The sequence below is a fragment of the Balearica regulorum genome, chromosome 12 (assembly GCF_011004875.1).
Source record: "Balearica regulorum gibbericeps isolate bBalReg1 chromosome 12, bBalReg1.pri, whole genome shotgun sequence".
Lineage (NCBI taxonomy): Eukaryota > Metazoa > Chordata > Aves > Gruiformes > Gruidae > Balearica > Balearica regulorum.
Window position 1 is genome coordinate 2,515,539 of NC_046195.1, and position 27,949 is coordinate 2,543,487.

The 27,949-nt window shown below is 47.4% G+C and overlaps 1 protein-coding gene across 5 annotated transcripts in view; it reads left to right on the forward strand.

Moving 5' to 3' along the window:
- The first annotated feature begins 24 nt into the window (after positions 1-24).
- Positions 25-27,949, forward strand: part of ARID3B (AT-rich interaction domain 3B) — a 34,216-nt gene continuing 6,291 nt past the window's right edge. The window contains exons 1-7 of one of the 5 annotated variants that reach the window (XM_075764832.1): positions 25-93; positions 2,992-3,670; positions 12,904-12,975; positions 14,451-14,523; positions 25,593-25,776; positions 26,932-27,191; positions 27,401-27,658. In XM_075764832.1, coding sequence (XP_075620947.1) covers positions 3,083-3,670; positions 12,904-12,975; positions 14,451-14,523; positions 25,593-25,776; positions 26,932-27,191; positions 27,401-27,658 — 1,435 coding nt within the window. In that variant the 5' untranslated portion in view covers positions 25-93; positions 2,992-3,082. Of the gene's footprint in view, positions 94-185; positions 281-552; positions 1,499-1,644; positions 1,797-2,991; positions 3,671-12,903; positions 12,976-14,450; positions 14,524-25,592; positions 25,777-26,931; positions 27,192-27,400; positions 27,659-27,949 lie in introns of those variants that run through there. The other 4 variants (XM_075764829.1, XM_075764833.1, XM_075764830.1 and 1 more) reach the window with 4 other exon arrangements.

A 27,949-nucleotide genomic window follows, 5' to 3' on the forward strand; every position in this document is an offset into this window, starting at 1 on the left:
CCCTCCCTTTCCCTTCCTCTCTCTTAAGGCGTTTCCGGGTGTGAGAGCGCTCGCGCTCGCCCTTCCGTTGCCGGGCCCGTACCCGGAAGTAGGGTGGGTGCTTCCGTTAGTGGGCGCCGCCTTCGCCGCCCCGTTTCCGCCTCGGTCGAGGAGGGGCGGTGCGGGGTGGGGAGGGGGGGGGAACAGGGGGGAGAGGAGAAAAAAAAAAAAGGGAGGAAAGAGGTTACGCTGAGGTGGCCGCGTACGGGCCGGCGGCGACCCGCTCCGGGGCCTGTGGGAGGTAACGGCCCCGGTTCTCCCGGGGAGGGGGGCGCGGAGGAGGGGAGGGGGGGTTGAGGAGGGGAGGGGGGCTCCTGGGGGTAAAAGGGCGGGGGGGGGTGTTACCGGTTCCCGGGCCAGGCCCGTACGGACCGCCGGTCCCGAAAGCGGGAGGGGTTGTGCTCGAAGCCCGGCGGGTGTACAGGCGGCTTTTCCCCCCTCGGGAGGTGCTTTAGCGGTGGGTTTGGGGACACGGGAGGTCTCCGGTAGAACCGGGGGGTGGCGGGGGTTGGTGTTTACCGGCCCGGGGGACCTCTCCCCTCTGGCCTGGGCCGCTCTGCCGCCCGCTTTAACTCTTTTCAGGTGGTTTCCACTCAGAAAACGGGCTTCCCGAGTGCTCTTGGCTGGGAGACGGGGCGTTTTCCCTGATTATGCTGTAAATAGAGCTAGTTAAAAATGGAAATCAGGGGGCTTTTTAATTAAAAGGGCTCTCCTAGGGCATTAAAAGCCATACAAAGGCTGGGGAGCGAGGAGCTGGAGGTTAAACTGACTCCTTTCGCTGCCTCGCTGGGCAGAGACACAAAAAAATCAGCGACTGTCTGTGCTGAGGGGGTAAAATGGATGTTAAAACCTGGAACGATTCGATTTTATTAGTCTAGTTGCAGTTGTTTTCTCGAACTCTGTCCTGATACCGTGACTTAATTATTTGCTGCGAGCAGTGCATCTCCTCCTTGGCTTAAAACTCGCCGTAAAGTTGGCTGCCTCTCCGCAATATCGTCGATACTCGCTGTATCCAAAATTCATCTTTTTTTGGAAGCCGGATTCCGATGAAAACCCTCGGCAGCCGCCCGTAAATCCTGCCGTAACCTGTCACGCGCTATTGTACCTGAACTCCGGGAAATACTCGGGCGCCGCATACCAGGGTGTTGCTGCTCCCGAGGCGTGTTTGCTCGGCGCGTTAATCGAGTATCAGGTCATTTATTATCGCCAGCCTACCCGAGGCGTGTATTAACCGCGCGCCCCGCTGAATTACCTCCCGGGGTGACGCCTCTCCGTGCCTCAGGTGTAACGATATACAACAAGGTGTGGGGCTGTAGGTTCTCTAGCCTGGTTTACGGTTGTTGTTACAACACCCGCACCAGTTCATTGTTGCTTTACTGGAGGAGTTTGTGTGTGTGGAGCTAGGCCAGATGGTGTATTGTGCCTTCGGAAGGAGCCTAAGACTCTTTTCAGCTGCCAGGTAATGCATTATTGCTCCTGACATTCAAACCGCTAATCCACTTAATATTGTTTCGTTTGCAAGCTAAAGCTATGCTGCTGCCTGCTAGATAAAAATGCAAATGCACCGGCCGGGCTTTTTCATTTTGCTGATGGGTTGTTATTTAGCGCAGGGAAGAGTTTGGAGAGGAAAAATGAGCTGGGCACCGGAGCTCGCCGGCACTCTGTACGAGAGACGGGGTCTGACCACCTTAGAGGAAGACTTGGAGTTGCGCTAGGGCTACTGGAAGTTGTCTTTCCCTTTTAAAAAGTGGTGTCTGGTAGGTTATTTGTTGTTTCAGAACAGATCTGTGGCTGGTTTGAAAAGGTGCGTTAGCAAAGTAGTCTCTTTTTTTTTTCAAGCGTGCGGCTTGAATAGCACAGGGCTGGTTGTAAACAGGGTGGTGGGAGGTGGCCAGGAGACTCTGCAGCTTGTTTGTAGTTGGCCTTTCCTTTGTTTCTCCAAGCTGACTGTATTTTGATATCAATGAACCTTGAAGGGCAGCAAGTGGGATCCGTTTAAGCATCTTTTTAGGTTAAAAAAAAAAAAACAACCCCGAGGAGGACGATCTTTGTCAGCAGGTCTGGTTTGTGACACAAAGTTCAAAATACACATGCTGATTTTAATGGTTGGGGATTAAAGGCGTAGTCGTCTTTCTAGGATTTGCTCTAGATCAGAGCTGTGTTTCCCACTGCCGTCTGTTCTCCCGGTCCTTGCTCAAGAGGAGGCTAGTGCTGGCTCAGCACGGGCTTGCTGCAGGTCAAAATGGAGAGCTAGGAAAGATTTCGGGTCCTTTGGCTGGGAAAATCGAAGGGAGGCAACGGCCGGGGCTTGAGATGCTTGGGGAACCAGAGGCAGGAGTTGCTCGGCGCTCAGCAGTTTGTTTCAGGCTACAGCAATCTTTGCTTTGCTCTTGTCTCTCTCTCCTTGGGAAAATAATGGCTAAACATTGTTGTTTTTTTTAAAGAAAGATGTTTAAAGTGTAAAGAATTTGCTAATGTAACAAAAGTGTAAAAGAATCGAGAGACAACTGGTGTGCAACAAACTCCTGCCTGTTTTTTTAATAGAAATATGGTCAAGCTTATCATCGTCACTATCTCCTTTTAAGGTAGTGTTTTCAGAAGCACCAAACCCTAGATGTTAAAGCTAACGTTTCAAAAGTAATTATTTAGGAAGCGGGGAAAGCTTCTGACCAAAAAATGAGCTGCTGGGACAGTGGACAAAGGCATTTCAGATGCTGTCTTTGGGGTATACGAAACTGAGGTTATAGCAAATGTGTTCAGCTTGAAAATACAATTAAACAGTCTGAAAATTGAATGCAAGTTTGAGCCTGAGGCTGTTAAACATGAAGCTGATTGTTTCACGGTCTCCTGCACAGGAAAGAGTATTGGCTTTGCACTCTATTTATCCTCTTCCTGGGGAAAAAGATGAAAGCATTTTATATTCATACAGACAAATATTTGTCTATCTTTCAGATTCTGCCAATCTCCCAAGGTCGGGGCTTGAACCCTGCCAGATAAAGTCAAAACCGCCCCCCCTCTTTTTCCCAGCCATGCAAACTGCGGGATGAAGCTGGAAGCTGTGGTCGAGCAGCTGCAGAAGCAGCAGCAGAAGCAACAAACGCCTCTGCAGATGGATTCCAGGGAGAGACAGCAGAGGCAGATGAGAGAAGCCCAGCTGCTCTACACTCAGCAGCTGGCCGTGCAGCAGGCTGTCCTAGCAGCCACATCTGGCAGGGCTTCGGGCGGCTCTGCCGTTGGTCCCTTGGCCAGAGGCCCACCTGCGGCCGGAGCTACGCGGGCTTTCGATCAGAGCAGCATGAATTCGGAGCCAGAAGAGGAGGAGGAGGAAGAGGAGGAGGAAGAAGAGGAGGAGGAGGAAGAAGAGGAAGAAGGGGGTTTGGAAGGTGGCGATCTTGAGGATGGCGCTGATGTGACTGGAAAAGAAACCTGCTCTGCTCTGAAATATTTTCATGCTCCCAAAGTTGCCCATCATAACCAAAGAGTGGCCTCTACCTCTAATCCTCTTCCAGCTCCGGGGCACCAGCGGGGACAGCAGGGCAAAGAAGAACAGGGTAAAGACACTACTAAACAACCGTATTCCGGTTCCCCGTCTGGACGCCAGAACTGGCGGTTGGACGAGCAGCTCAAGCAGGTCAGTGTTAACGTTACTTCCTCCTGAATAAGAATGCCCGCGTTCAGTCGGACCGAGCATTTCTTTAGCCCGATGTCTTGTTACAGCAAGCACCGGCTGTTCGCAAGTGCTTTGGAAGGAGTGCAAGAGCCGGGCACGTGCAGAGCGATGCTTCCCTGCCGTCCTCTTCCTGGTTTATTCTTTCATAGAGAGATTTCACAAGAACTTGATTTGCTTTACAGATTTCCAGCTAATGAGATAGAACCCCTCCCTCAATCTGTAAGAACCTTTGTGGGGAGGTAGAGGTTGGATCTTTGGCTCGTTTCTCTTCTCTCTCACCGCTGCTGCGCCATTCAGAATGGAACAGGCTGGTGTTATATTTATTTTTGGTGCAGACACTTGCCTGCTAATGCCTTGCTCAAGTTATTTCATGTCCGACATCTATAACTCCTTTGTGTAAGTCCTCTGGGAGATGCAGCAGCTTTGCCTGGATTTTTGGTGTGGGCAGGCAGGGAACAGTGCGTGTCCTGCCACTGATCCCGTCAGAGAGCAGAGCAGCTCTATATTTCTATATATGTGTGGGAAGGAAGGAGCCGACTTGCTCCTCCTTGGTTTTGCTTGGTAGGAGGTTAATTCTATGTTTGAATGAAGAATTACAACTCCTTGTAGATAAATCAAGAATTCTTGTCTTTGTTGTATTTCAGTTAATATAGCGCTTGTGGGCTGTATTGTTACAGAGCTAACCTGAACGTTTCAGAGACACAGCATTTATGTGTACTGAAGTTGAGCCAAAGGACTGCACGGTTTAAATAAAGAAAAAAAAAGTTGGACTTAATTGTCCTTTTCTGCCGATGTTAGCCTGCGTGTGACAAGAGTTAGGTTTTCCTTCAGAGAGAGTTCTTTGAGCTAAGAAACCTTGTATGGACTAAACCAGATCTGTTTTTTCCTTCCCACCTGCAAACCCTATGAAGTAAGAAAAGCTGGAGCTGCTTCGGGGTGGCCGGTGAACCGTAGGTGTTGGAAAGTTTGCGGGTGTTTAGGGCAGGCTCTCCCTTTAGCTGTCAGTTGCACGCACAAGATTATTCGGTTTATGCTGCCCCTGTTTGAGGAGGAACCGCTCTAAAGCTCAGCAAGCTTTCTTTCTCTTTCCCATTCCATTTAATCTGGCCTGTAGGCTCCTGCCGAGTTGCTCCTGCAAAACTCTACCAGTTTGATGCTTCCACACCAATGCACGTGGCAGGAACTCCTCTAAGTTGCCAAGTGAATTCACATTTGTGACTATCGGGGCTATAAAGCGTGCTGGTGAAGTAACAGGCGAGTGGTTGCTGCTGTGTTTTTTCCGTGCTTGCTTCTCAAGAGGGCTTGGGGTGAAAAAGGAGTTGCACAAGCTGTTGTAGGGAAATGAGGTGGGTATGTCGGTCAGGGGACGGTCGCTGGAGAAATTGCTTCAGAATTTACTGGAGTGGCTGGTGAAAACTTCCTCTTTCAGGTCTCTGGGTAGAGAATAGTAGGCAGGACTCTAGTTCTAGGGGAATAAAAAACCCAATAAACTTAGCATTAGTCTTTAGCTGTGCTAACAAGTATGTCATTGTGCTTCTTCCCAGTACTTGCTTATCTTGTGAGAGTCCTATGAATCCTACTGAATTAATAGGCTTGATTCCTAGGTTGTTTGTCCTGTTCTGGGAAGACAAATGACCGTAAGTATGCCAGATCTGGTCTTAGCTGATGTGGAATAACAAAAAAAAACCCCACACCCAAAACATTTTACAATTGGCATGCTGTGCACTAATACTGATTCAGTTACTTTGGCCCATTCCAGCTGTAATCAAGTGTTTTGGTAGCAGGTTTCAGCTTAGTCTGATTTCAGGCCAACTTACTCTGAAAGCACAGTTTCACCATGAAGCAAAATGAAAAGAAAAACTCTCTTGTCGCTGTGTTAATCTTTGTCAGTGCTGGGGATGCAGACAATACAAAGCAAGGAATTAGAGAAATTCATGGACATCGAGTTAAGGAATGGATTATAAAGGAATATCAGGGATGCGCTGTGCTACAAGAGTTCTGGATGGTGGGAAAGCGTGGCAGAAAGCGGGCAGGTTCATGTCTTGTCCCGAAATACTGTCTCCTGGTACTGTCAGTGAAGATGGAGTACTGGGCTAGATGCTCTGTCCCAGCGAGGCATGGCTTAGATTCGTAATCGTGCTGGTGAAAGATGTCATTAAGGTGCTGTGGCGTGCTCAAAAGACCAAATTGAAGTGCCTGGTATTAATGATGTTGGTGCAGTATATTCACCTTGAGTAGGGTAAATATTGCAGATCAACTTGTTTGCATTCACCAGCGGAGTCTGCATACCAGGGAGTAAAAATTTAACTGCAGTATAGCAGCTCGGAGCTGGGGAGCGGGGAGCTGCGTGGAGGTAGGAATAAATTGTGGGGGGGGGGTGCAGGCAAGAACTGTTAGCTGGCATGACAGCAAAGGGGGAGAAATGCAGGTGCGACTGTGGACTGAGAGCGTAATTCTGTATGCTAAATGGTAGCCCCAACGTGAGCCTTGCTTGATGTTTTTCGTTTCAAAGGCATAATTTAAAGATCCTGGGCTTTTTTCTTTTGTCTTTGTCTAAAATGGTTCTTTTAGGCAGAAAAACCCCCCAGGATCAAATGCAGAAGTGCCTGTGTTCTCCAGTTTGTTTTCGAAATGATTCCTGAACTTGTCTTTTTTTAGCTTCTGTTGAGATGGAGGCTAATAACCAGTCAGTACGCACTGCTTGCTTGCAGCTAGTATTTGTGGTATGCATAATGGCTGTTGCTTGCGGAAGAGGAGGGGAAAAGTCACTTCTATTTCTACACTCAAATGTGGATTGTTCTTCTGAAAGTGATGCCCTTGGAGAAAAAAGTACCTTGAAAGCGTAAAGCTAAGATTGCCTGGAAAACGTGGCGTGAGGATGGCAGAAAGATGGAAACTACCAGCGAGACGAAGCCCCGTTCTGTTCGGTCCTGGATGACCAAGTAAATAATTGTAGAACAAGCCGGCAGACAAAAGAGCTGGCTCAGCTTATGACACAGGGGCGGTGGGAATCCTGTCAGCACAAAGCAACAAGGGAGTGGAGTTGCTTGTCGGGGAGTTGCAGTCCCGAAAGAAGAGCCTGGGGGGGGGGGGGGGGGGGGGGGGTGCGCTCAACTCGCTCCTCCGACTTGCTCGAATCCCCTGCAAATCCATCACTGCTCCCGCAGCCATCCTGGAAAAGGGCGTTGTGGGTTGCCTGTCTTGGAAAGAAAAATGAGCTTTTAATTCCGCGGGTGGGAAAAAAAAATACAACAAACCACCGTTGCTTTTTAGCAGATGGTTGGGTGCGGGTTCCTGGTTCCCGTGGGTTCTCGCATTGCTGGGCGATGTCTCTGGTTACCAGGGAGAGCCGGGTAGGAAAGGCAGGACCGCGGCCGCCGTCTCGCTCGTGCCGCTTGCTCCTCTTCCACGCGAGGTTAGCGCGCAGCATTAGCGTGAGCGGTTTTTCTCAAGCTGTTGCTACAGCACGCACATTACTACGGGCATTCCTTCGCGGAATGTAAAACTAAAGCCAAGGGTTTCAGGCATCAGCTGATGCTTAATGCCTTCTTAAATGCAGCAAGGTAAGTCTCCGTAAAGCAGCTGCCTGACTTTCAAGAGGGTGGTTTGTGGTCTGGTTTTTTGGGATGTCTCGTGTTAGATTCTCAGCAATCACCCAGTCACTCCTGAAAATCCTGACCTAAACTTTTACAAAGGTCACGGTGTTTCTTAAGATAAGTCAGCTTAAAATAATTACTTTGCTTTTGCTCTAGGGTCTAGGAATGAGTGGCTGAGATTCCATAACCTTAAGTATGTGCCTCAAGTGTTGTGCGTATCGAGGTATTGCTCAGGAGATACTCATTAATCCAGAGGGGGTGAAGGTCCCAGGAATAAAAAAAGTTGCATTTCACATGGTGCATTTTTTTTTGCCTCCGCCTTATTTCAGACCTCCAGGGCCCAATTCAAGGGTTGGATTTCTAATTCCTTATGCAGGTCACTGGGTGTTTTTCTTTTTATGATGTAATGGGAGGAGAATTCTTCATTAACAGCTGATGTCAGATATTTGGGTTCTCTTTTACTGAAAGCTGTTTTCCGTGAGAACAGATTTTAATTCTTAAATTACCAATTGCTGCTTCTCTTGAAATTCATGGTTTAGGTTTGTTTTGATGAAGTCTTCATCCCTGTGCCGCTCTGCCGTAGCACCGAACTTGGTGTTCCTACTGATAATGTAACTTGAAGTGCAGCATCAAGGGCCAGAGCAGGATCTTGGTTAAAAAAAAAAAGTCACCTTTTAGTTTAATAACCAAGCAACTGCTTGCAATAATGACTTATACGTAGCAGCCTACAAACAACTTGTCTCGGGCACCAGAGAATTCCCCCAGATCTTCATCTCAAGGAGCGATGCCATAGATTTCATCAAGGTTACGCTATATAGCAGCGACTGTGCTATATCTGGAGGCAGAGCAAAGGGGCAGAGCGAGGAGCTCATTTATATCCTGGGGAAGATAGGGCTCGTTTTAGGATTTGTTCGGGCGCTAAATTTATCTTTAGGAATAGTTGCAGCTTGTCTCCTTTGGTGCCAATGTATAGAAATTCTAGCTAACACTGGAGACGGTAGGTGGAAAGAGCTTGAATGTGTTGTGTTCTTACGCTGCTGTTTTTCTCACTTCAGGGTAAATCTGAGTGAGAATTTCTCTTCCCACAGCCATATAGCGCTGAAGAAATCTTCTTGTCACTTAATGTTTTAGTGAATTCCTCTGAGTATTTGTGAATAGGAGTCATTCACAGAGTCTCCAACTTTTCCTTAAGGATAAGGAAGCAAGATTCCTGTTTTGCAAAGAATTGTGTTCGTGCTGCAGCCACTAGGTCATGGGAGCACAAAAAAGAAACTTAATTAAAAAAAAAGGGAATTAATCTGTTAACTTTAGTCCATTCTTTTTTCTTTCCTTCCCCATCCTCCCTGCCATTCCTGAAATCACTCAAATGTTTTCAAAACCCGTCTTTGAAGCTTGTAGATATTGAATTGAGCTCTGTTATTAGTAAGACCGGGAAGGATTTATTCCAATTTCAGCAGAGCTTTACCAGGCAGCTTGTGCACGCAGTAATTATAACTTGGTTCTCCATGCTTGAGAACTTGCAGCTCAGGGCAGTAGTCCTGATCTTATCAGCATTTTGTAGTACAACAGTTTTCTTTATAATAGCATCTGTTTCACTTCCTAAGGCTTAACTCTACCCACAAAAGGAATTTCTGCGGATTCTCTGATAATCCTGAAATTGCTGCCCCTGTACCTTTTCATTGACTCAGTGCTTTCAGTTAACCCATGGGGTAGGGGAGGGGCTTTCCTTTTCACCATAACATTTAGTCTTGTCCCTGAGAGGATATTTCAGATTTCTGGCCTAAAACCTCGGTCAAAACTGCAGGTCTGCAGTAAGGAGGTGCAGAATGATTTTGAGTTTCATGCCAGCAGGTTTTTTTTCCTCTTTTCTTGTACGTATTAAAGCTTTAGTGGGTTCTCTCCAGTCCAGAGTTTGCTGTTTGAATACAATTTTGTAGTCCGGTAAAAACTCACTGGGCTTTAGCTTAGCCCCTCTAACAGCTGTAGGAAAGTGGGGTGTGGGAAAAGGGAATGACCTGGAAAAAAAAGTTTCCAATTTCTCATCAATGTCCCTGTTTGCACATTAATTGCAGGCAAAACTGGAGGAGCGGATGAGCCTTAATGATGTTTGCCTTAATACTTTTTTTATCGAGCGCAGAGTTTTGATTATTTCTCCAGGAGGGACAGACATGAGATGGTAATATTTTGAGTGGTAGGTGTCCTGCAGGGAGGGGTTGAGGTTGTCTGTCTGTAAGGTTTTTCTGCTCGAAAGAATGGGCTGGATGGAGCAGGAAAGTGTTTGCCATCTCCTTTTTCTGTCTGCTTGGCAACTCAGGGTTAACTCTGGCTTTTGAATGTGGGATTGGAAACCAAAATTGCTCTGGACATCTGAGCTTCCCTCTAATAAGATATTCCAGGTGGTTAGGGAGTAATCCCAAAATAGCTCCAGATATAATTGCTTCTGAAGCCAGGCCCGCAGCCTCTTGAGGAGGGGATGGTCCGGGGGGAGGCTCCGATGGCCTCGGAGGTGTCTGCAGCGCAAGGAAGGCTCCCCAGCTCTGCTGGCAGCCCGTGAAGGTGGCCAGCCCTTCCCAACACCTCCGCCTTCCCACCCAGGCTTTGCATCAGGGGCTCAAGCACAGCCAGTGCTGCTTCCACCACCTTTTTCTGCAAGAAACCGGATAAATTCTTGCCTGTGGTAAGGCTGTTTGTCAAACATCAGCAAATTCCCTTGATGCAGACGGGTGGAGGGAGAGGCAGGACTCCCTCCAGAGAATGACCTGCTTTCTGAACAGTGTTTTTTCCTTCCTGCTACTATTGCCTGACTTATACAAAGGTCTTTTAATGACTTGTGAGGATATATTGATTTCTCAGGTTCCTGCTGTTCATACGGAGGAGGGCTTCTCAGCATAGGGTAACTTTGTTTTCCTAGGAGGAATGGAAAGGAAGCTTGACACCAAAGCTCCCGCTGAGCGCTCTTGCTGTGCAAAACGTAGTTTATTCTGCATATGGAGCACCTCTTGCTTCGTGGGGCTCTGTACCGATTTAACCTGTTCCGGTTGTGCTCGGGTCGCTGCTCTGACCGCTGTCGATATTTCGTAGCTTTGGCACGGACCCAAAGGTTTTGGTGAGCGGGAATAGTCCCTCAAGATCAAAGCTGAGGCCTGGGAAAGTGCCTGTCGGTGCCTGTACTCTGTTCTCTGAATAAATAAGGCTTTATTCCCTGGCTGCTGAGCTGACATTTCATGCTAACCCGAGACTTTGCCAACTCCGCTACCCAAAACAAACCTGTGCTCTGTCCTCTGGGCTCCGCAGCCCAGTGCGTCGTTTCGGTGCACCCTTGCTGATTTACACTGAGGTGGATGAGAAGCGCTCTCCTTATCTCTTCCGATAGCTTAACGTGGGGGAGCGGTAACTGGTTTTAAACCTTTCCAGCTACGGTGGGAGGAAATGCTAATGCTGTCCTCTGTCTCTCACCTCGGATCACTCCGTGTCACGCCAGGTGATACCCAGCTCTGCCAATTTTCTGGACATATGGCAAAACGCGGATGGCTTCAGCTAGCTTTAAGCTCCTTTTCACTGGTGAGGTGTGGGGGACCGTTACTTCTGTGCTCTTGAGCATCTCGGGAAGTAAGGTGGATACATTCTGGGGTTTTTTCCTCTGTATCGAACTTCAACCTTATTTATTTTACCCTATTACCCTTTTTCTTCAGAGAAAACAAGTAAAATAACTTCAAAATAATATTTAATCCCACGGAAAGTTTTGTTCCGGGAAATTTTATCAAGTTCAAACCCATATGCAGCAGTAAAGCATTGTATCTCCTTTAAGCCCTCTTCTCTTTCCTGTCCTCAAATGTAGTGGAATAAGCTCTCAGCATGACCAAAGTTCCCTGTGAAAGCAAGTGTTTTGCTTCTTGGAGCACCCAAGTTAATGCCACAAACGGTTTTGCGCTCTGGATTTATAACCAAGTCCAAACTTCTTGGGAAGACAAGCAGCTCAGCCCTCTACAGATCGTTTTACCTCGGAGTGTGTAAAGTTGAGGATGGGGAAATAGCTGCTGCCTTCTGAAGAACTGGCTTGTCTCTTATTCACCTAGGTTTGTTGATCTGAGTTAACATTCAGTGAGGTTTTAGGAGCAGCTGGATGTTACTGTAATTAGCAAAAAAAAAAACAAACCCCAAACCAACAACCCTGTGTTTTTAATCTCTGCTAGCAAGGACACCCAGTTGAATCCTCCTGTGAACAAAACTGGTCTTCAGACCTCTTCCTAGAGAGGGCTGGGAATTGATCTGCTGTAATAAACAGCTGACATAACAGAAGTGGCAATAATCCCCCATTAAATATCTTTCAGTTGATGGGACTCACTGGATAATTGACTTTCCAGCAGGAATTACTGGCTCAAACTAAATCAGCAGGCATTAGGGCAGCTCACTGCAGTGTTTTTTAGAGGGGGAAATGTAGCTTTGCCTGGCCTTGACAAGAGCTATTCATCTTTCTAATTTAATGTATGTGTCACAACCAGATGACTCCAAGATTTCAGATATTGGACTACCTCTCTAATTTGCATGCCTTTTTTTTTTTGTGCTGAAACCTCTTACTATCCTCAGTCCTTTTCTATCTGTGTTAGGATGCTGTGTGTTTATCAGGACAGGGTGGTCCAAGCTACCTTGCTGGGTGGATTTGGCTGTTCTCTTTCCTTGAGTGGCTCTGGAGCACTTGCTACGTTGGAGTTTTAAGAAGTTTATGGTGCTTGAACAGTTTTTTTTATCCAGAATCATTCTTCTGGTCTCGGTCCTGCCGTGCAGCCCGAAGCTGCCTCTGCCTGTTGCCAACCTTGGGGATCGTTTCAGGATGATGATCTACCAAGTAGAGTTGGCCTAACTAGAGTAATCCTTTTAATGCCTAAGAAGAATGAACCTTAATCCAGCAAAGCTGAGCTTTCCATTTCTGTGGGGGAAAAACCACAGCCAGGAGCTTCCAGGAGTAAGGGTTCTGGGTTGGCAAGAAGCTTTCCAGTGGGATTATTGCCCTTTTTCTTTGGAATACTCTGGTTTTGTAGGCAAGCAGAGGGGGCACAGAAAGGAAGGAAGGAAGGACACCTGCACCTTTCACCAGGGGCTTTAGGATGTGAGTTTGGTTTAAAATGGACGTGGAGAGCAAAACCAGCACCTCTCTAGATGCTGGACCTCATTACAGCAAAGCACCTGCTACAGGGGATTTAGTGGACTTCTGTTCAGCAGATGAAGGCAGGTAGGGTGGAGGTGTTGAGGACTTCCCCTAGAATGGTTTTCCCTGGCATCAAGATAACTTTTTTTATACGAATTTCTGCGGTGGGGGGGGATGAATCTTAGAGCTGAAAAACTTCCCCTACCTTCACTAGTTGTCTGGAAGGTGAAATGTCGCTTCCCATTTTGGGCTGAGTGTCAGAGGTTCCAGGAAAGCGTGCTGTAACAAATACCAAATGTCCCCCATCTTTCTAGTTGTCTTAGACTAAGCCAGCAGCTGCTTTTGCATGTGTTTGTTCCCCCAAAAAATGCACATTTACAAGCTTTTGGGAATTGTCCGCAAAGCCTTTCCCTGGTGATCCTTTCACCCCTTCATTTTTCTCTCTTCCCTAGAACGGCAACGTGACCTGGAGCGATGAAGGCGATGGATGCCGAGGAAGAGAAATTTCCCGAGACTTTGCCAAGGTCAGTCTGATCACCGGGATTTGGGGGAATTCTTCCTGTTGTCCTGTAGCCCTCTGCCTCCAAACCTGCTATTTTTGTGGTTTATTTAGAGCCCAAAGCTGAGCTGGTTTGTTGCCTTTTGTTGCTGGAATATAATTTGAACTAAGACTTCATAACCAAACTTCTGAAGTTTAAATCTTAGTCAATACTTTCTCCAGCTGGGAGAAGAGTATTTAATTTCTTGAACCTGATTGCTTGATGTCTTGAACCTGTGGTCGTGGAGCTGAATGTGGCAGCTGTATGTCACATCAGCCAGAGGAATTCATTTTAAACGAAGCTGGCCCTTTCTGAAAGAGTGCAGCTAATTGCTCTGCAAACACACTGGTTTTTTTTTTCTCCCAGAGCTCACTGTGTGAGAAAGCACAGAGCCTCACAGGAAATGAGCCCAAAAAAGCCCCTCTTCTTTTGGGCTAGATGAATACCAAGTAGCTAACAGCACCTACAGAGAGGCTGAAATACATTTTTCCCTGCTGAATCTTTGCTTTTCCCTTGAGCTGCTCCACATGAGTAGCTACAACCAGCAAAAAAATTCCCTGGAGTGATGCAGGATTCTTCCTCAGTGGAAACGAGACAAGGAATTGAATTCTACTTTGTGTACAGCGTCGTCTTCTGTCTTGTTCTGTATCCTCTCGTTTCTCAGAGACTGACTTCAGCCCTTCCAACCTGTCACTTTGTGGCCTCACAGGATTCTTGATAGGTGAAAATTGGATTTTTCTGTTTGAGAGGTAGTTGCAAGAGGTGATGCTCTTGTGCCTGCCCCCCCTGTTGAAAAATCGGTGGATAGCGCTACCATACAGTGCTTCACCCTTGGAATAGGCTGTCTGTGGACTTTTGTTTTAAATGCTTGGGGGTTTTAAGCCTTTTGGTAGAATTTCTGCAGCAAATTGATTCCAGGCTGGTTTCTCATATTTTTCAAGGCTTTTTGACTGACTTTAAAGGAGCCTTTCCTGCCAGGCACTAGTAGTTACAGGAAAGCTCTATCCTTTCATCTCCTCCTTCAAGGGACTTGGAGTTTGTCACTTAAGTGACAAACCCTGAAGGAGGGAATGATGAGGCTAGGAGAAGCTGCGGAGAAGTTTACCTCCCTGGTACCTCAAAGCTACTGACGAGTAATCCTCCCTGAACCAGTCGCCTTCCTCTTGGTTGTCTCATCTTTCTTTCCAGCTTGTCCTAACAGTTTCTCTCCCCTTTCTCTCTGGAGCAGTGCTGTTAACTATGCTGAATCCTGTTCCTTTCAGGGATCGCTGGATGAGTGACCGAGAAGCCGTAAAGAGGGTCCTCAGACTATTGCTGCAGCCTTGTCCGCTTGTCTCTTTGCCCGTGGCTGCCTTTCCCTCAGTAAAAAACACCAGAAAACCCACTGGAAGAAGCTAACATTACTACTTTCTCTGTCTCCTTGTGGATTGTGCCTTCATTATTATTTTTTTTCCCCCCAGCTCTATGAACTGGATAGCGACCCTGAACGGAAAGAGTTCCTGGATGACCTCTTCATCTTTATGCAGAAGAGGGGTGAGTGAGCACTTGTTTGAACTTGATAGGGTAAAAAAGGGGTAGAGGGGTGCTGCTGCAGGTGGAATTCTTCCCTTCTGAGTTTGAAAGAACAGATCCAGCCCTTGAACTTGCAGATCTGGTGGAAGAGCAGTGCTAAGATATTTGCCTCTGGAGATAAGGAGCTCAGTAGGAGAGAACTCTTCTGCCCTGTAACTTAATTTCACAGACACTTTCTCTACTCTCACTCCTACCTAATACTCTGGTTGTCTTTGCACTGAAGAGCCTGAGAATTGTTGAAAAAGGACTGAGTACCACTGGGGATTCTCTGCTCTCCCCTTCAGGTGGCATGATCACACATCTTCTCCTGTTTGATTTCAGTGGCATGTGGAAGCTGAGTGTGAATCCCTTCACAGTCTGCATAGAGTAGTGGCGTGCAATCTGGGGACTGGGAAAATAGACACCAAGCCACATTTTTCTGTAGATTCACGCTGTGTCAGCTCTCCGTTTAGTAATTTTGTGTAACTGAGTGCAGGAGCGCGCAGTTTCTCACATTCCTCCCTGTGCTGTCACCAACTTGCATCTCTCCTTGCTATGGGAGCGGTGCTGCATGTGTGAAGTAGCTCAGCTGGGATGTCACAAAAGTCTCTTTCTCTCCCCTAGTTATCAAAGTTTGGTTCCCTCATTACGAGCTATTCATAATAAAAATGTACCTATATGTGGTATTGTATAAAACGCCGAACACTTGTGGGAAATCCTTTGCGGTGCTCTCTTCCTTTACCCCTCCAAGCGTGCCAGGCCAGACAGACTCTTTCAGCAAAGATGCTTCTGACAAAAAGTGTTAAATTGTGCTGCAGACCTTTTCATTGTTTCCAAAAAATCTGCTGAAGGTAGGTGTGAAGAGCAGACAGAAAAAGAACCTTTTTGCTCCCCTGTGGCATAATACTCTGAGTGTGCTGGACCAAACCAACCAGGTTGTGCTTATTTGGAAGGGGGGGCTGTCCCCAGCAACATTGTGCCCTGAGAGTCTAATAAAGCATAAATATGCAACATTTTATTTGAAAATTATCTGTTTGCTGCGTTGGAGCTACAGTTTTATTTCCAGTTGTCTTTTGAACCGTGCGTTTTCAGGTGCATCTCCCTCTGGATGATCACAAGCAGAGGAAAGGCTATCCAAAACACAGCTATTGCAGTTGCTCTTCGTAGCCGGGTCCGTTTTACCTGGCGTGGCTGGAGCTGACAGCTGACCTGTGTGAATTTTCCCTCTCCAGCAGTATGACGTTATGCTTCCAAGTCAGTTAAAAATTAGAGCTGATATTTTTTGCTTTTGTGTGCAGAGGCATAACCGGGCTTAATTAGTTTACTTGCCAATGTTAACCTGAGCTCACATGTCAGTGTAAGGGCTGGGATGACTGACAGACAAGACAATAATCCAAAGGGTGTGATTGGCAGCAATAGAAACCTCCAGATACCTAGAGAGAAATCTGCTTAATACTTCAGTGTCTCCTTCCTATTACCTTTTAATTATTTATAATTGACGTGTTCCCGGTGCAGGGGCTGAGCTGGTCACCAGCTGGTTGCTGTAGGAGTTGAGCTTTTAATCATCTGGGCATTTCCAAGTGTATTTGTTTTCTGGAGACTCCCTTGTTTTCTTGCTTGCTAGGAGGCTGAAAATGAAACAGAAGAGCCCCAGCACCGTTGTGGGGGGGAGATGGAGTGAACTGCCAGAGGGGCTAGAAGGTTTTTTTGCCTTTGCTCTGTGGAACTGGCTAGATTGCAAGGTATGAGGCAGTTGTGGGCTTGTTTTCGGTGTCCCCAAAAGAAATAGGCAGAAGGACTCCGGGGAGCTCAGTTTCTTCAGATTGATAGAACCAAACAGTGTACATTGAGCTACAGGCGGCAGCTCCTCTCCTGTCATTAATCTGAGCTGCTGTGTCCTACTGCGAAGGAAATTTTTGACTTGGCAGGGTTTTTCAGAAGCTGTGCTGTCCATTTTCCCATGCCTGCTCTCCCCACTGCTATCTACAGCAGGGCTTTGGCTTTCTAGTGAGTATGTGGGACTTGCCCGTGGCATCCTAATCGGGGATCTTCAAAAATCTGGGATCTTCTACAGCAAAGTTGTGCTAGGATACCATTCAGGCTTTCATTTCTCCTCCCCTTGCTTTATGTGCCAAACAAGCATCCTAAACCAAACAAAGCTGAACAGCTGCCTTGTTCTGAAAGTTCCTGAAGATGGATACAACTGAGGGCTCATTGCACCTGAGAGCAAAGTGCTGTGTTTCTTAGCTACTATGTGTGAAGAGCTGGTTCGTTTGCACCTCGGGTCTGAAGGGAATGGAAGGAGCTGGAGAAGTGCTGGCCCTTGTTTGGGGCTGGTGGATTTGGGGCACAGATTGCTAACTGATGCTGAATGAAAAAAAAAATAAATAAAGCCTGATGTGAAAGATAAATGACAGATTTCACAGGAGCTACTGAGCGGTTGGAGGGATGAAAAGATTTGGTTGTTGGTGCTGCTGTTAGGAATGTACCTAGAAATGTGAAGCCATGAAACAGGCTTAATGCAGATCAAATGTGGAGGTCTCATCTGCCTCTGAGCACAGCAGGTTGTCACTGAATGACCACAGCTGCAAGTGATAAAATGGCCCTTCAGTGGCAATAATGATGGAAGAGGGAGATGAGAGGAAAGCTGTAACTCTTCCTTTGTTGGATGGTTTATTCCTTCTATGTGTTTAGGTGAATGGGTCCCACCACGGCTGCGATTGAAGGGGCAGATGAGAGGAATTAGTGCGCAGGACTAACTTTGAACCAGGCCTAAACCAGGACGGACCTGCTGCAGCTCGGCAGGGGTGATGCTAAGCTGCTGCTTTCCCCTTTCTCAGCTTTTCTGCAGTCTCAAACCAAAGGTTGTCTGTCCTCGGACTGAGCAGGAATAAGCAGCTTCAGCAGTGGCTTCCCTGCATCTCCAGTGCTCACCTGGTGTCTTGTGACAAGCTGAGCCTTCATCTCTTGAGGTCTGCTTTCTCAGAACCTCCTGCTGCATGAGGAGCTGCTCTGGGGGCAAGTCTGGAGTTTGGGGCGTTTTTTTAAGGGCACGGGCTGAGGCTTCTCGGCTAGTGCACTGTGGAGTGGGCTGCGTGGAGGCAGGGAGGCTGGATTTGTGCTGCCCGCACTGTGGGCAGGAGCAATTTGCATCCATTACAATAACTCAGGGTACTCTTGTGTTCTCCCATCTTTCGTTTTACTGAAATGTCTGTAGCCCACATGGGCAAGTTCATTTACTCAGGTGGGACTCGGTTTTAGAGATGATGACATCTTCCACTTTTCAGGTCTTTCTCACCCTGTGAACATACCCTGAAGCTAAATTTTCTCTCTGTCTTTTTTTTTTTTGTGTGTGATAGAAGGCACAGGTATGAGGAGCAGTAGAAGAATGTAGCTGTAAGCCCTGTAGCGTGGCCAGACTGCTTTTTGTCCCCAGATAGCAAAGGACTGTTAGTAGCATGACTCCTACGGCCGCTGAGGCAGCCACAGATAATCGAGCCGATTGTCATTCCACTAGCGCAGGTCGGGAGAGATTCGGGAGTAGTGGGACCGTTTCATCCCCTGGAAGGATCAGCAGTGTTCGTGCAAGACGTTCCTCTTGGGAGAACGTTTGGTGGGGAAGAGATCTGACTGCGTGCTATGGTGTGTTAGGAAAGGCTCCCTTTCAAGGGAAGCTGTTTTGTTCATTTGAAGTGTACTGCCTTTGTGAAGACCTCATAAAATGTCTCCAATTGTACAGCTCTACTAATTTTGTTCAAGGTTTCTGCCTGACCTTGGTTTTCCCAGATGGCTTGACCATTCTGGGTTTTTTATGTGTATATACATAGAAGGGGCTTTGTAAGTCTGACCGTGTGGTTTTAATGTTTTCCTGCTGTTGTATGCTCTGCCTGTGCATTTTAGATGTGGAAATACAACAAATCCAGGGTATTGACAAAAGCATTTGCTGATGGATTCTTTTATCTGTCGGCCAAGTGGTGTTTATGAAATGTTTGTTCAGGGAATACGCTTCGTTCTTCTACTGATTCAATTTTGCAGGTTTCTTCTTTTGATCCTCCGGAGATATTTTTGAATCTGAATTAAGCAATGTAGCTCTCTAAATGAGACGTCAATAGACATAAATTCTCGGCATCCTTTGCTCGTCCTACCTGCTTAATGCTGAGCCACAGCAAATGCTTCCCTAAATAGCAGATGATGTTCTGCAGTGGAAAATTCTCACTCGAGGCACTGCGGAGGTCCCTTCTGGATGCTCCAAATCAACCAGGCAAGGGCCTCTTCCCAGTTAGACCCTTGGATTTGTACACAGCTCCTTTAAATAACCTCCTCTTTGGTCAACTGTTCTGACGTAGCCCCAGGAAAAATGGTGACTAGTGTCTTGTGTGAATGGTAAGTGGCTAGGATCAGTGAAATATTTTAGTTTTTACTTTTATATTGTTAGAAAGAAGCAAAAGAATGACTTTTCCTTAAGTTGTAGGGGAAACAGGCATTCTGGTTTACGTTTCTTTGTATTCCTTAAGTGGTTTGAGCCTTTCAGAACAGGGAACAGAAGGCACTACCCCACGTACTTAAACACTTCCAAGCAATGCTGGGATAAAACCAGGTGTGAAGCAAAGTGCTTGGGATCTCCGAACAGCTTGAATCCTGCTCCTCAGAGGATGTGTAGTCCCGTACCTGAGGTAGGGTTCTCTGTAGCACCCAGAACACTCTCGCAGGGAAGGTCTTCCTCATCAACTTTAGGTACCTAAAAGTCTCCACCACAGACAAGTTGATATTTTGGGGGGGTTTACCTGGGCCAATTTGTAAAACTTGCAAATAAATAACTTGGAGCAGTTATCGGCAGGTCTTTCCCATAAAAACCAAACTTTCCCTTCCTTCTGTTTTTCATACAGCAAAACATTCATTGCAGACAGAGACATGAGAATTTTTTCTCTGATTTGGAAAAGGCCTGGAAGTTTTCCTTTGCAAAGATCTAAAAAAAAACTTTTCTGGGGAAAATACCCGGTACAATTCAAATAATTACTATCCTTTGGTTTTAAGCAACTGAAAAATGGTAGTTTAGAGTGAATATTGCTTTGGCTCCAAAGACAAATCATATTGGAAGCTGCAATTTTAATGGGAAAATAGTATTAGGAGTTTACTTGGTTCTAGCTTACAGGAGATTTATTTGAAATGTAGCAAGCATGAAGAATGTTGGAGTGGCTTAAATGTTTTGAGCTGGCTTGGCACTGGACAGGGTACAGAAGAAGTTAATTTGAAATTATTTTTTGCTTTGCATGAACCTGTCTGTAGCTTATTTGATACCAGTCTGCTCTGGTGATTATCAGCTGAGGATCTCTGAGTCCCGGTGCTCCTTCCTGGGTATCCGCAATTGAGTGAGGGACTCAAAGGTGTGGTTTTTCCTCGCTTCCCCTGAAGACCGAGATGTTAAATTGCCACATGTTTCTCCAGCATCTCAAAGACTTGGGTGTTTGTGTCTCAAGTCCTGGTTTTCTCGAGCTCTTTCTTAGATTGGTACTTCTTCTTCGCTATGGGTGTTCTTGGCCGCCTCCCTGCTAAATTTAACAGCGTTTTTCAATGATTAATGAACCCCTGTACTCAAGCGGCAGAGGTGGCTCAGCACTGAAGAGATGACCCTGTAGATACCCAGCTGGATGGAAGAAGGTGGAACCATTTGACATGAAGACGCTCCAATTTTCGACTTTGTGCTGCCTGCCTGACCTACCTTCATCCTCCCCAGCTGTTTCTTTCTGTATTTGCACCTCTTTTCGCCTACAGAAGAAGGTTTTGTCCGTTCGGAGGCCATACGTATGGAAACCCACCACCAGTTGCGTGGCTCTCTGACATCTGGTGCAGAAATATATAGGACCCAGCCGCGTCGGTAGTTAAGCCGGGTACAAGAGAGGAAATCTCCGTGGGATCTCGGTTTCGGGGATGGAGGAACAGCCTGTGTGGGGCACTGGATGCCAGTTAGGCTGCCTCCGGTTCAGCAGCCAAAATCTGATAAGGGGCTGCTGTCAGCCTCGCTTATTGAGGAGGGAAGCAGAAAACGATGGCGTTTCGAGGGGTGCAGATAAGCGGGCCTCCTGTCAAATAGAGCATGATTAATTACCCTCTATCCCGGCTCCCGCTTTGATAGGAGTGTCTAATGGTCTGCAGGCTTGCGGATCAGGTGGTGACATTCCGGTTGGGAGGTGAGAATGCCTGCTGTGGAAATGCCATGCGTGGGGAGAGATTACATCAACCGTGGCACAGGCAGAGAGAGGTTGTTTCCCTTCTTGTATACCTTTGCTTTTTATTTTAATATTGAGCACTTGGGACAGACTCAAATACAACTTTGGTGTGAGGCCAGCCAGGGTTTGTCCTGGGAGAGGAATTCAAGCAAACCGGGAACTGAGACGGCACAGGGTTTGAGTTGATTTACTCATATCCTACACTGCTGATTTTCTGTTGAACTGATTTTTTTACCTCTGTTTAGCCTGGGAGGGCGGGGAGATTGTTCATTCTGAGTGATTACTCTGTTTCCCTTCAAAGAAATGTGAAGAGCTTTTCAAGATTTGGTTCAAAATTATTATAAATCACTGCGGGCTTCCCCAGTCTGCTCGGGAAAACTTGTTCCTTTTGGCTGGCTGATACTGTTTCTCTTCTGAACATATTTAGGGTGGAAGGTGGAAAGAGCAGCTCTTTCCTTACCCATACAGGTTGTGGCTTAAAAATACCTTCTCTATGCTTGTTTTTCACTCCAGAAGGTGCTTTATTGCGCTTTAAATGTTGCTCTGCAGAATAAATATTTGGGATTCTCACCTCCTTTGTTCCTTACTAAAAAATGGACACTTCTGCAAGTAAATTGGATAGGGAAAAAAAAAAAGGGAGGTGATTGAAAAAGTACTGCTCCAGGCTGGGTATAATTAACTGCTCTTTGTCTCTTGCATGCGGGACAAGTCATGGCTTAGGCTGTTTGATGGTGGGGAACTCCCTGCAGTGGGCATGGCTCAGCAGGAGGAGAGGAGAGTGGCAGGGGATCCCCATGGTGGAGAACTCCCAAAGCCAAGCAAATCCCTGCAAAATGAGGGGACTTATTTCCTACGATTCACTTAAAGAACGGTCTTAGGGGCGGTTTTCTTTGTTTAACATCAGTCTGCATCTATGGAATTAAGTGGAAATCTGAAGTCTGGTTGAGATAGGACGAAGAGCAGGGGAAAGCCCACCTTGGGCAGCATGTTTGGGTGGGTGAGGAAGACGACGGTCCAAAGCTTAGGTCCCTTGTCAACAAGCAGGAGGGCTGAGCCCCGGCACCGAGCGAGGGGCTGTCGCAGGAGCGGAGCCTGTGTGTGCCGATGGCTCAGCCAGCACCCCCAGATACTGGTTCTGTGTTGATAGATGTTAAAAAAAAAGTCATTCAAAGATTATCTGGGGTTTACAGCTTCCTCAGACCCTTCTTAAAGAGCTCTTGAAGGACAAAAATCAAACAGTTGCTCCTTCTGCCTCCCTGGCACGAGGGACATAGGGGACATTCAAGCCTATCCTTCTAAGCCCTTTAGGCTTCTGTTACGTCTGCCTGGAACAGAAGAGGCTTTTGAACGGGGAGAAACAGCTTGGTGGAGGGGGCTGCTTATTTCCCCTCGAAGGACAGAGATGTTTATAGCTACAGTGAGGCTTCCTCCAGGGGAAACTCTATTTCAGAAATCTGAATTACAGTTAAACTTAGTTTACAGCTGTCTTTTCCTTCAGAAAAGCCGTGGGATGATTCCAACTACACATCGTCCTTTTTCCAGTGGAAACAGATTCTTTGTCCCCCGCCTTTGGTCGATTCCTTGCAGGAATGGTCTGTGCTTGTGTAGCTGGGGTTATACTAAAAGGAAGAAAAGGCGTTTACCAGGAAAACTGAGGAGCAAGTCATCTTCCTCGCCCTCTTCTCGAGTCGGGCAAGGCTTCTGGCTCTTTGCAAGCACGGTATGTACAGCGTTTCTGAGAGCCGGCGGAATAGAGAGGCTTGAAAGTACAGTAAAATGAGTTTGCCATCAAAAGGCAACAAGTCTTATGCTGTGCCCCCGGCTGCTGACCTTTCCCTCTGGAATTCTCCCCTCTGACCTCCGGATCATTAATCCTGATGCTGCCAGATGACAGTAATCCATCATGGCCCCTGACAAGCCTTGCAGCCGCCTGTGAAAGGATCCGCTCGGCTTCAGCATCCAATCGTCCCATGATACTCGTTTTTCAGCCTTTCCTGTTTGAGCGCTGGGGGTTTTCCAATAAAGACTTTTATCGCCTCGCTTTTCCTCGGAGAGGGGCTGGGGGGAGGAGAGGGCTGCGAGAGCAGCCTTTCCCTGCTTCTTGGCTCTTTTGCAGTCAGATCCCATGACAAATGCAGAGCCCGGGCTTGTTTGGTGAGGGTTACAGTTAATTTATCAGGTCCAAAACCCAAATCACTCTTTGCTAGCTGTGGGGGATATTACTTGGGAGTGGTACTAGGAGAAAGCCTGGGAGGAAAATGATTGCAGCTCCACGCTGGAGTGGTGGAAGTAGTTTTGTCCCTGCTGTAAAGTTTCTCAGCCTGAATAAAGAAATTTTAGGGTGAGAAAGCCAAAAAGCTATAGGTTTTAGCTTAGGTTCTAAAGGTACTAATTACATTTCAGGGCGATTTGGTCTGTGTCTCTTGCTTAAAAGCAAACTTTAGGAGGGGAAGGTGTCGAAGGGGTGGTAACATGCGGTGGGGAGGTCGGATCTGATTGCTGTTTCTACTCTAGCTATGAGCCAGCTCTTTGGAAATATATTTAAGGTGTTATTTCCCCCTGCTGTAGATAACGTTTGTCCCTTTCACAGGAGCATTTGGATAAATATCTTTGTGTTCTTTTGCAAATGCTGAGATGGGAGAATCTAGAGCAGAATAAAACTTGTGTTTAGGATAAATGCAGTATATTAAAAAGTCGCTATTTCCTTGTACTTCTGTATTAGCGGCTTGTTTGCCTGAGGAGCCTTATCCCTGACCCTTCCCTTTCACTCTCCATCTGGTCACTGGCCAAGGAGAGCCGGATGAAAGTCCCTTCTGGACAAGTTAATGCTATTCCCTAAATTGGATTGGGGAAAAGCTGGGGGGGGGGGCTTTGAGTGGGGGAGAGGGGTTTCATCCCGCCCCGGCGGAGCAAAGGCTTTGCTGGCAATGCGCTGCCCCTTAGGACGCCCCAACTTCCCTTGCTGCTGGGGCAGAAATGCCGACCTGTTAACGCAGGGGTGTTTTGGGGTGGCAAAACCCACCCCTGGCTCTTCCTAGAGATCTCAGAGAGAAATATTTCCCTGCTTTTCATTTGGGTGTGAGCGGTTACTGTGGTTCAGCTGATGAATGATAACTTAAGGCCGGTAACACGATCGCTCCCAAGCCTCTGTGCGTCTGAAATGACGCTGTTAGTCTGCTCTTAATCTTTGCAATAACACACCGAGACAAAATGGTGGCTGAGGAAAAACCGGAACAAATTGAGGATTGCCTTTACACAAGCTGGCTTTTTTGGGAGGGACTGGCTCCCGGTTTGGGGTGGCCAGCTGGGATGGATGGAGCCACAGTGAGTTTAAACAGTTTGGAACTGTCTCTTGTCTCTCAGCTCCCCGAGGGAACTGGCATCTCTGAAATGCAGGAAGAGGATCTGATGCAGTTTGTGAAATTATTGCTTTGGGGACTTTTGTGTTGTGGCCAGGGAAGGGTTTGTTTAGACAAGGCAAGGAAAAGAGGATATGATGGATATAAAATGATGGAGCCTGAGCAGGTTGCTCATTATGTTTTCTTACAATTTAGGAGTTAGTAACTTCAGGAGCCCTTTTAAAGCTGAAAAACTTTACGTTTTCTATCCAACATCTCATTAACCTGTGGGAATTGGTACCCTGAGTAATGCACAACAGGCTTCAAAAAGAAAAGAGAGAGGGGGGGGGGAAAAAAATTACACTTACATGTATAATGAGGACATCTGCAGAGCTGAGCTGAACTCCTTTTCACTAAACAGAATAAAACCCATTTATAAGGGCCATAAACTGCTCTGCTTCGGGGCATTAACCGAGTCGCTGGCTGATGAGCAGTGGCAGAAGTCTCCCCTGTGGGTCGGGTATTCCATAATTGTCCATTACAGCCCTTCGCAGGCTTTCCTGTAAGGGCTGCTCCTCGCCATTGTGGTAGACAGGATACTGACCTCAGATGGATGGCTCTTTGATCCAGGACAGTATTTCCTATGCAAAATAAAAGGTTTGCTACATCAGCTTTTTTTTTTTCCCCCCTCCCTTCTTCCTTTCCTTGCCTAAATCTCATTAGTTTGACTTTTTCAAACCCTGCACACCTTATCACTTTAAGGTGCTGCTAAAAGGTTAAAAATCCGCTTTTCTTGCCTCTGTTAACCCACAAGATGACAAAACCAAACGGGAAGGCTAGAGCTGGTTCCCTGCCTCTGCCCCGTGCTCCCAGGAATAGAGCAGGACCTCGTGTCGGGCTCCAAAAATCGCTCGTTTTGGGAAAAGCTTGTAAGCAAAATGTTACACACGTGCTGGGGAGGGAGGGAGGGAGGTGCTCTCAAGCATCACAGACCCTTTTCTGTCGCTGTTCCCAAGCAATACACGATGGCACATCCTGGGGAGGGAGGGAGCCGAATCCCAGCGTACGAATAGCTCGAGCTGCCTGGCTGCTCAGCCCCTTCCTGAGCAGAAACGATCCAGATTTTTATCTGCCATTGCCCTGGGAGCTCATAAGAAATGATTCCTCTGCACTGCTCCCTCGCCCCTAGGATTGAATAGTCCCTACTTCCCCTCTTTCTATTTTAGAAGTTGCTCTTAGCTGCAGGTTATTATTTGTCTGATAATTGCTTTTGCCTACAGGAAAGGATTTTTCACGGAAAGGACGTGCCGTGTAGCTACACTTCTCTGGCTCATTTACTCGCCCATCGAGAGGCCTCAAGTCAGGCTACAAATAGAGTTGCCTGAATTTCCTATTAGAAAGAAAATCGATAGCCTCCAACCTGCCGGTTCCCTTGGCCTCATTTTCTCTCTGACTCCGCGTTTCCTTCCCTGCTGTTTCCCTGCAGGAACTCCCATCAATCGGATCCCTATCATGGCAAAGCAGATCCTGGATCTCTATATGCTCTACAAGCTGGTGACCGAAAAAGGAGGGCTGGTGGAAATCATCAACAAGAAGATCTGGCGAGAGATCACCAAAGGCCTTAACCTGCCCACCTCCATCACCAGTGCCGCGTTCACGCTTCGAACCCAGTAAGTCTGGAAGGTCTAAGAGCGTGGGTGTGATCGCAGACTGGGATTTACTGGGGTGGAAAAACTGAAAGACTAAATTCCGCTCTGTGACCAGAGAGGAGCCAATACATTGCTTTACTTATATAGGTTTTTTTTCCTTTCTGTTCCTTCTCCTCTCGTTTTTCTTAGCTCGTTCCCCTTCCACCCTTACGATCCCAGCACCAACGCGCCATCGCCTTGTTTGCTGCACTCTGCGCCTCTCTCCGTCCCCTGCCTTTCTTGCCTCTTCAGAGCTTCAGCTCCTCAGGGCAAGGAGGGTCTTATTCTGTCTCTGAAGAGCTCTTGGCCCAGCCAGGAGGGAGGGAGGCCTGATTAGTAGGCATCGAGTATGAACTCCATCATTACTCCATCATTTCACGTCTGTTATCGCTACTAAATTGTGGAAATTTAGCACCAACTTACTGTGAGGATTGCTTTTCTGACCTGCAGTACCTCACATTGATTAGGTAGGAAGAAAAAGTAGAATAAGCAGAGGAAAAAGAATTGTGAAAGTAAAGCTACTGTAAAATTTAAGCAAGAAGGTGAAGCTATGCTTTAGTGGCTCAAGGGTGGCTCTGGGAATCCACACCCAGCTCTTACGCAGACTCGGTTTTCTTGGACGTTATTAGAGCCCCTAAGAGGGAAGCTCCTTGCCATCTCTACCGCCTTTGGTACAAACGGGCTGTCTCCTGCAAACCCGCGTGCCAGAATTCGGCAAAAGCAGTAAGGTTTGATGCTGCCCGATACAAACAACTCGGACAAGGGTAATTCCTCTTAACTTCCATCCTTGCCTTAAGTGTTGGAGTCCAAGATCTTAATTCTTACAATTTTAGATGGTTTCTCAGTGGTAAAGGAATTCTGGACGATTCTTTTCTGCCCTTGTGGGCGCAGCAGTACGTGACTACATCCTTCCCTACAGACACTGAGTAAAGTCAGAGTTTCTTTGCGAGGGCTGTGCTTCACACCCAAACCGCTCAACGCTTACAAACCGAGCGCAGCACTGGTCGCGATACGCAGACAGAGACTCCAGATTTGCGGAGGACCTTGGTCTGAATGTAACGCTCGTTGCTGCAGCCTGTAATTTCGTGTTCTGTCGAGAAACCTGCCTGAGTTTCCTTGTGCTCGCCTCTCTCCCAGGTATATGAAGTACCTATACGCCTACGAATGCGAGAAGAAATCCCTCAGCTCTCCTGCCGAGCTTCAGGCCGCGATCGATGGCAACAGGCGGGAAGGCAGGCGGCCCAGCTACAGCTCCTCTTTGTTCAGCTACTCGCCCACCACCACGGGGCCTCCTTCCCTCCTGTCTCCCCCAAAGATCCGCTTCCCCATCATCGGCGTCGCGCCAGGCAGCGGGACCAGCAATCCTCGGGTGTCTCCAGCAGCGGCTGTCAGAAAAGGTTAGCTACTTTTACTCGCGGCAGAGAGAACGGCTGGGTTAAGAGGCACCAAAACGCTTCAAAATTTTCCATTTTATCCACCCGGATTGCTTCGGACTTGAGAGCAGCGGGACGTGGGTGGCTCAGGGTTTGCAGAATATTCTGCATTGCGGTTTAAACCTTTGCGCGCTTGCTTCAGGAAGGGACTAAGCAACTTTTTCCTTTTCTAGGTGACGGCGTGCCCTTGACTGTGTCTATGCCAAATCGTATTGCCGTGCCAGTGACCTTGGCCAGCCAGCAAGCAAGCGTGGCAGCGAGAACGGCCACCCTAGAGCAGCTGAGGGAGAGACTGGAGTCAGGAGAGCCTCCGGAGAAGAAGGTCTCGCGGATGACGGAGGAGGAGCAGCGGCTCGTCCAGCAGGCTCTTCAACGCAACCTGTTCAGCATGGCGCGGCAGATCCCCATGAAGATCAAAATCAATGGCAAGGGTAAGCGGCACCTCTAGGTCTTTGCGGACTGCAGCAGGGGGGAGGGAAACTGCTCCCAGTCTGGGATGTTAAACGCCTTTTTACGCACGGGCTTGACTGTCTCTCTGGGTACCAGGCAGAGGTCACTGCCAAGAAGCTGTTAGAACGGAGCGCAATACCTGCAAAGCGAAACCGTAGCAATATTTTGTTAGGTTTTACTGACCGCTGCTGGTTTTAGTCAATTCTTGTTGACGCGTAATCCAGCGTCATCTGAATCCAACCTGGATTCAGAAGCGCCCTAGCTGTGTTCAG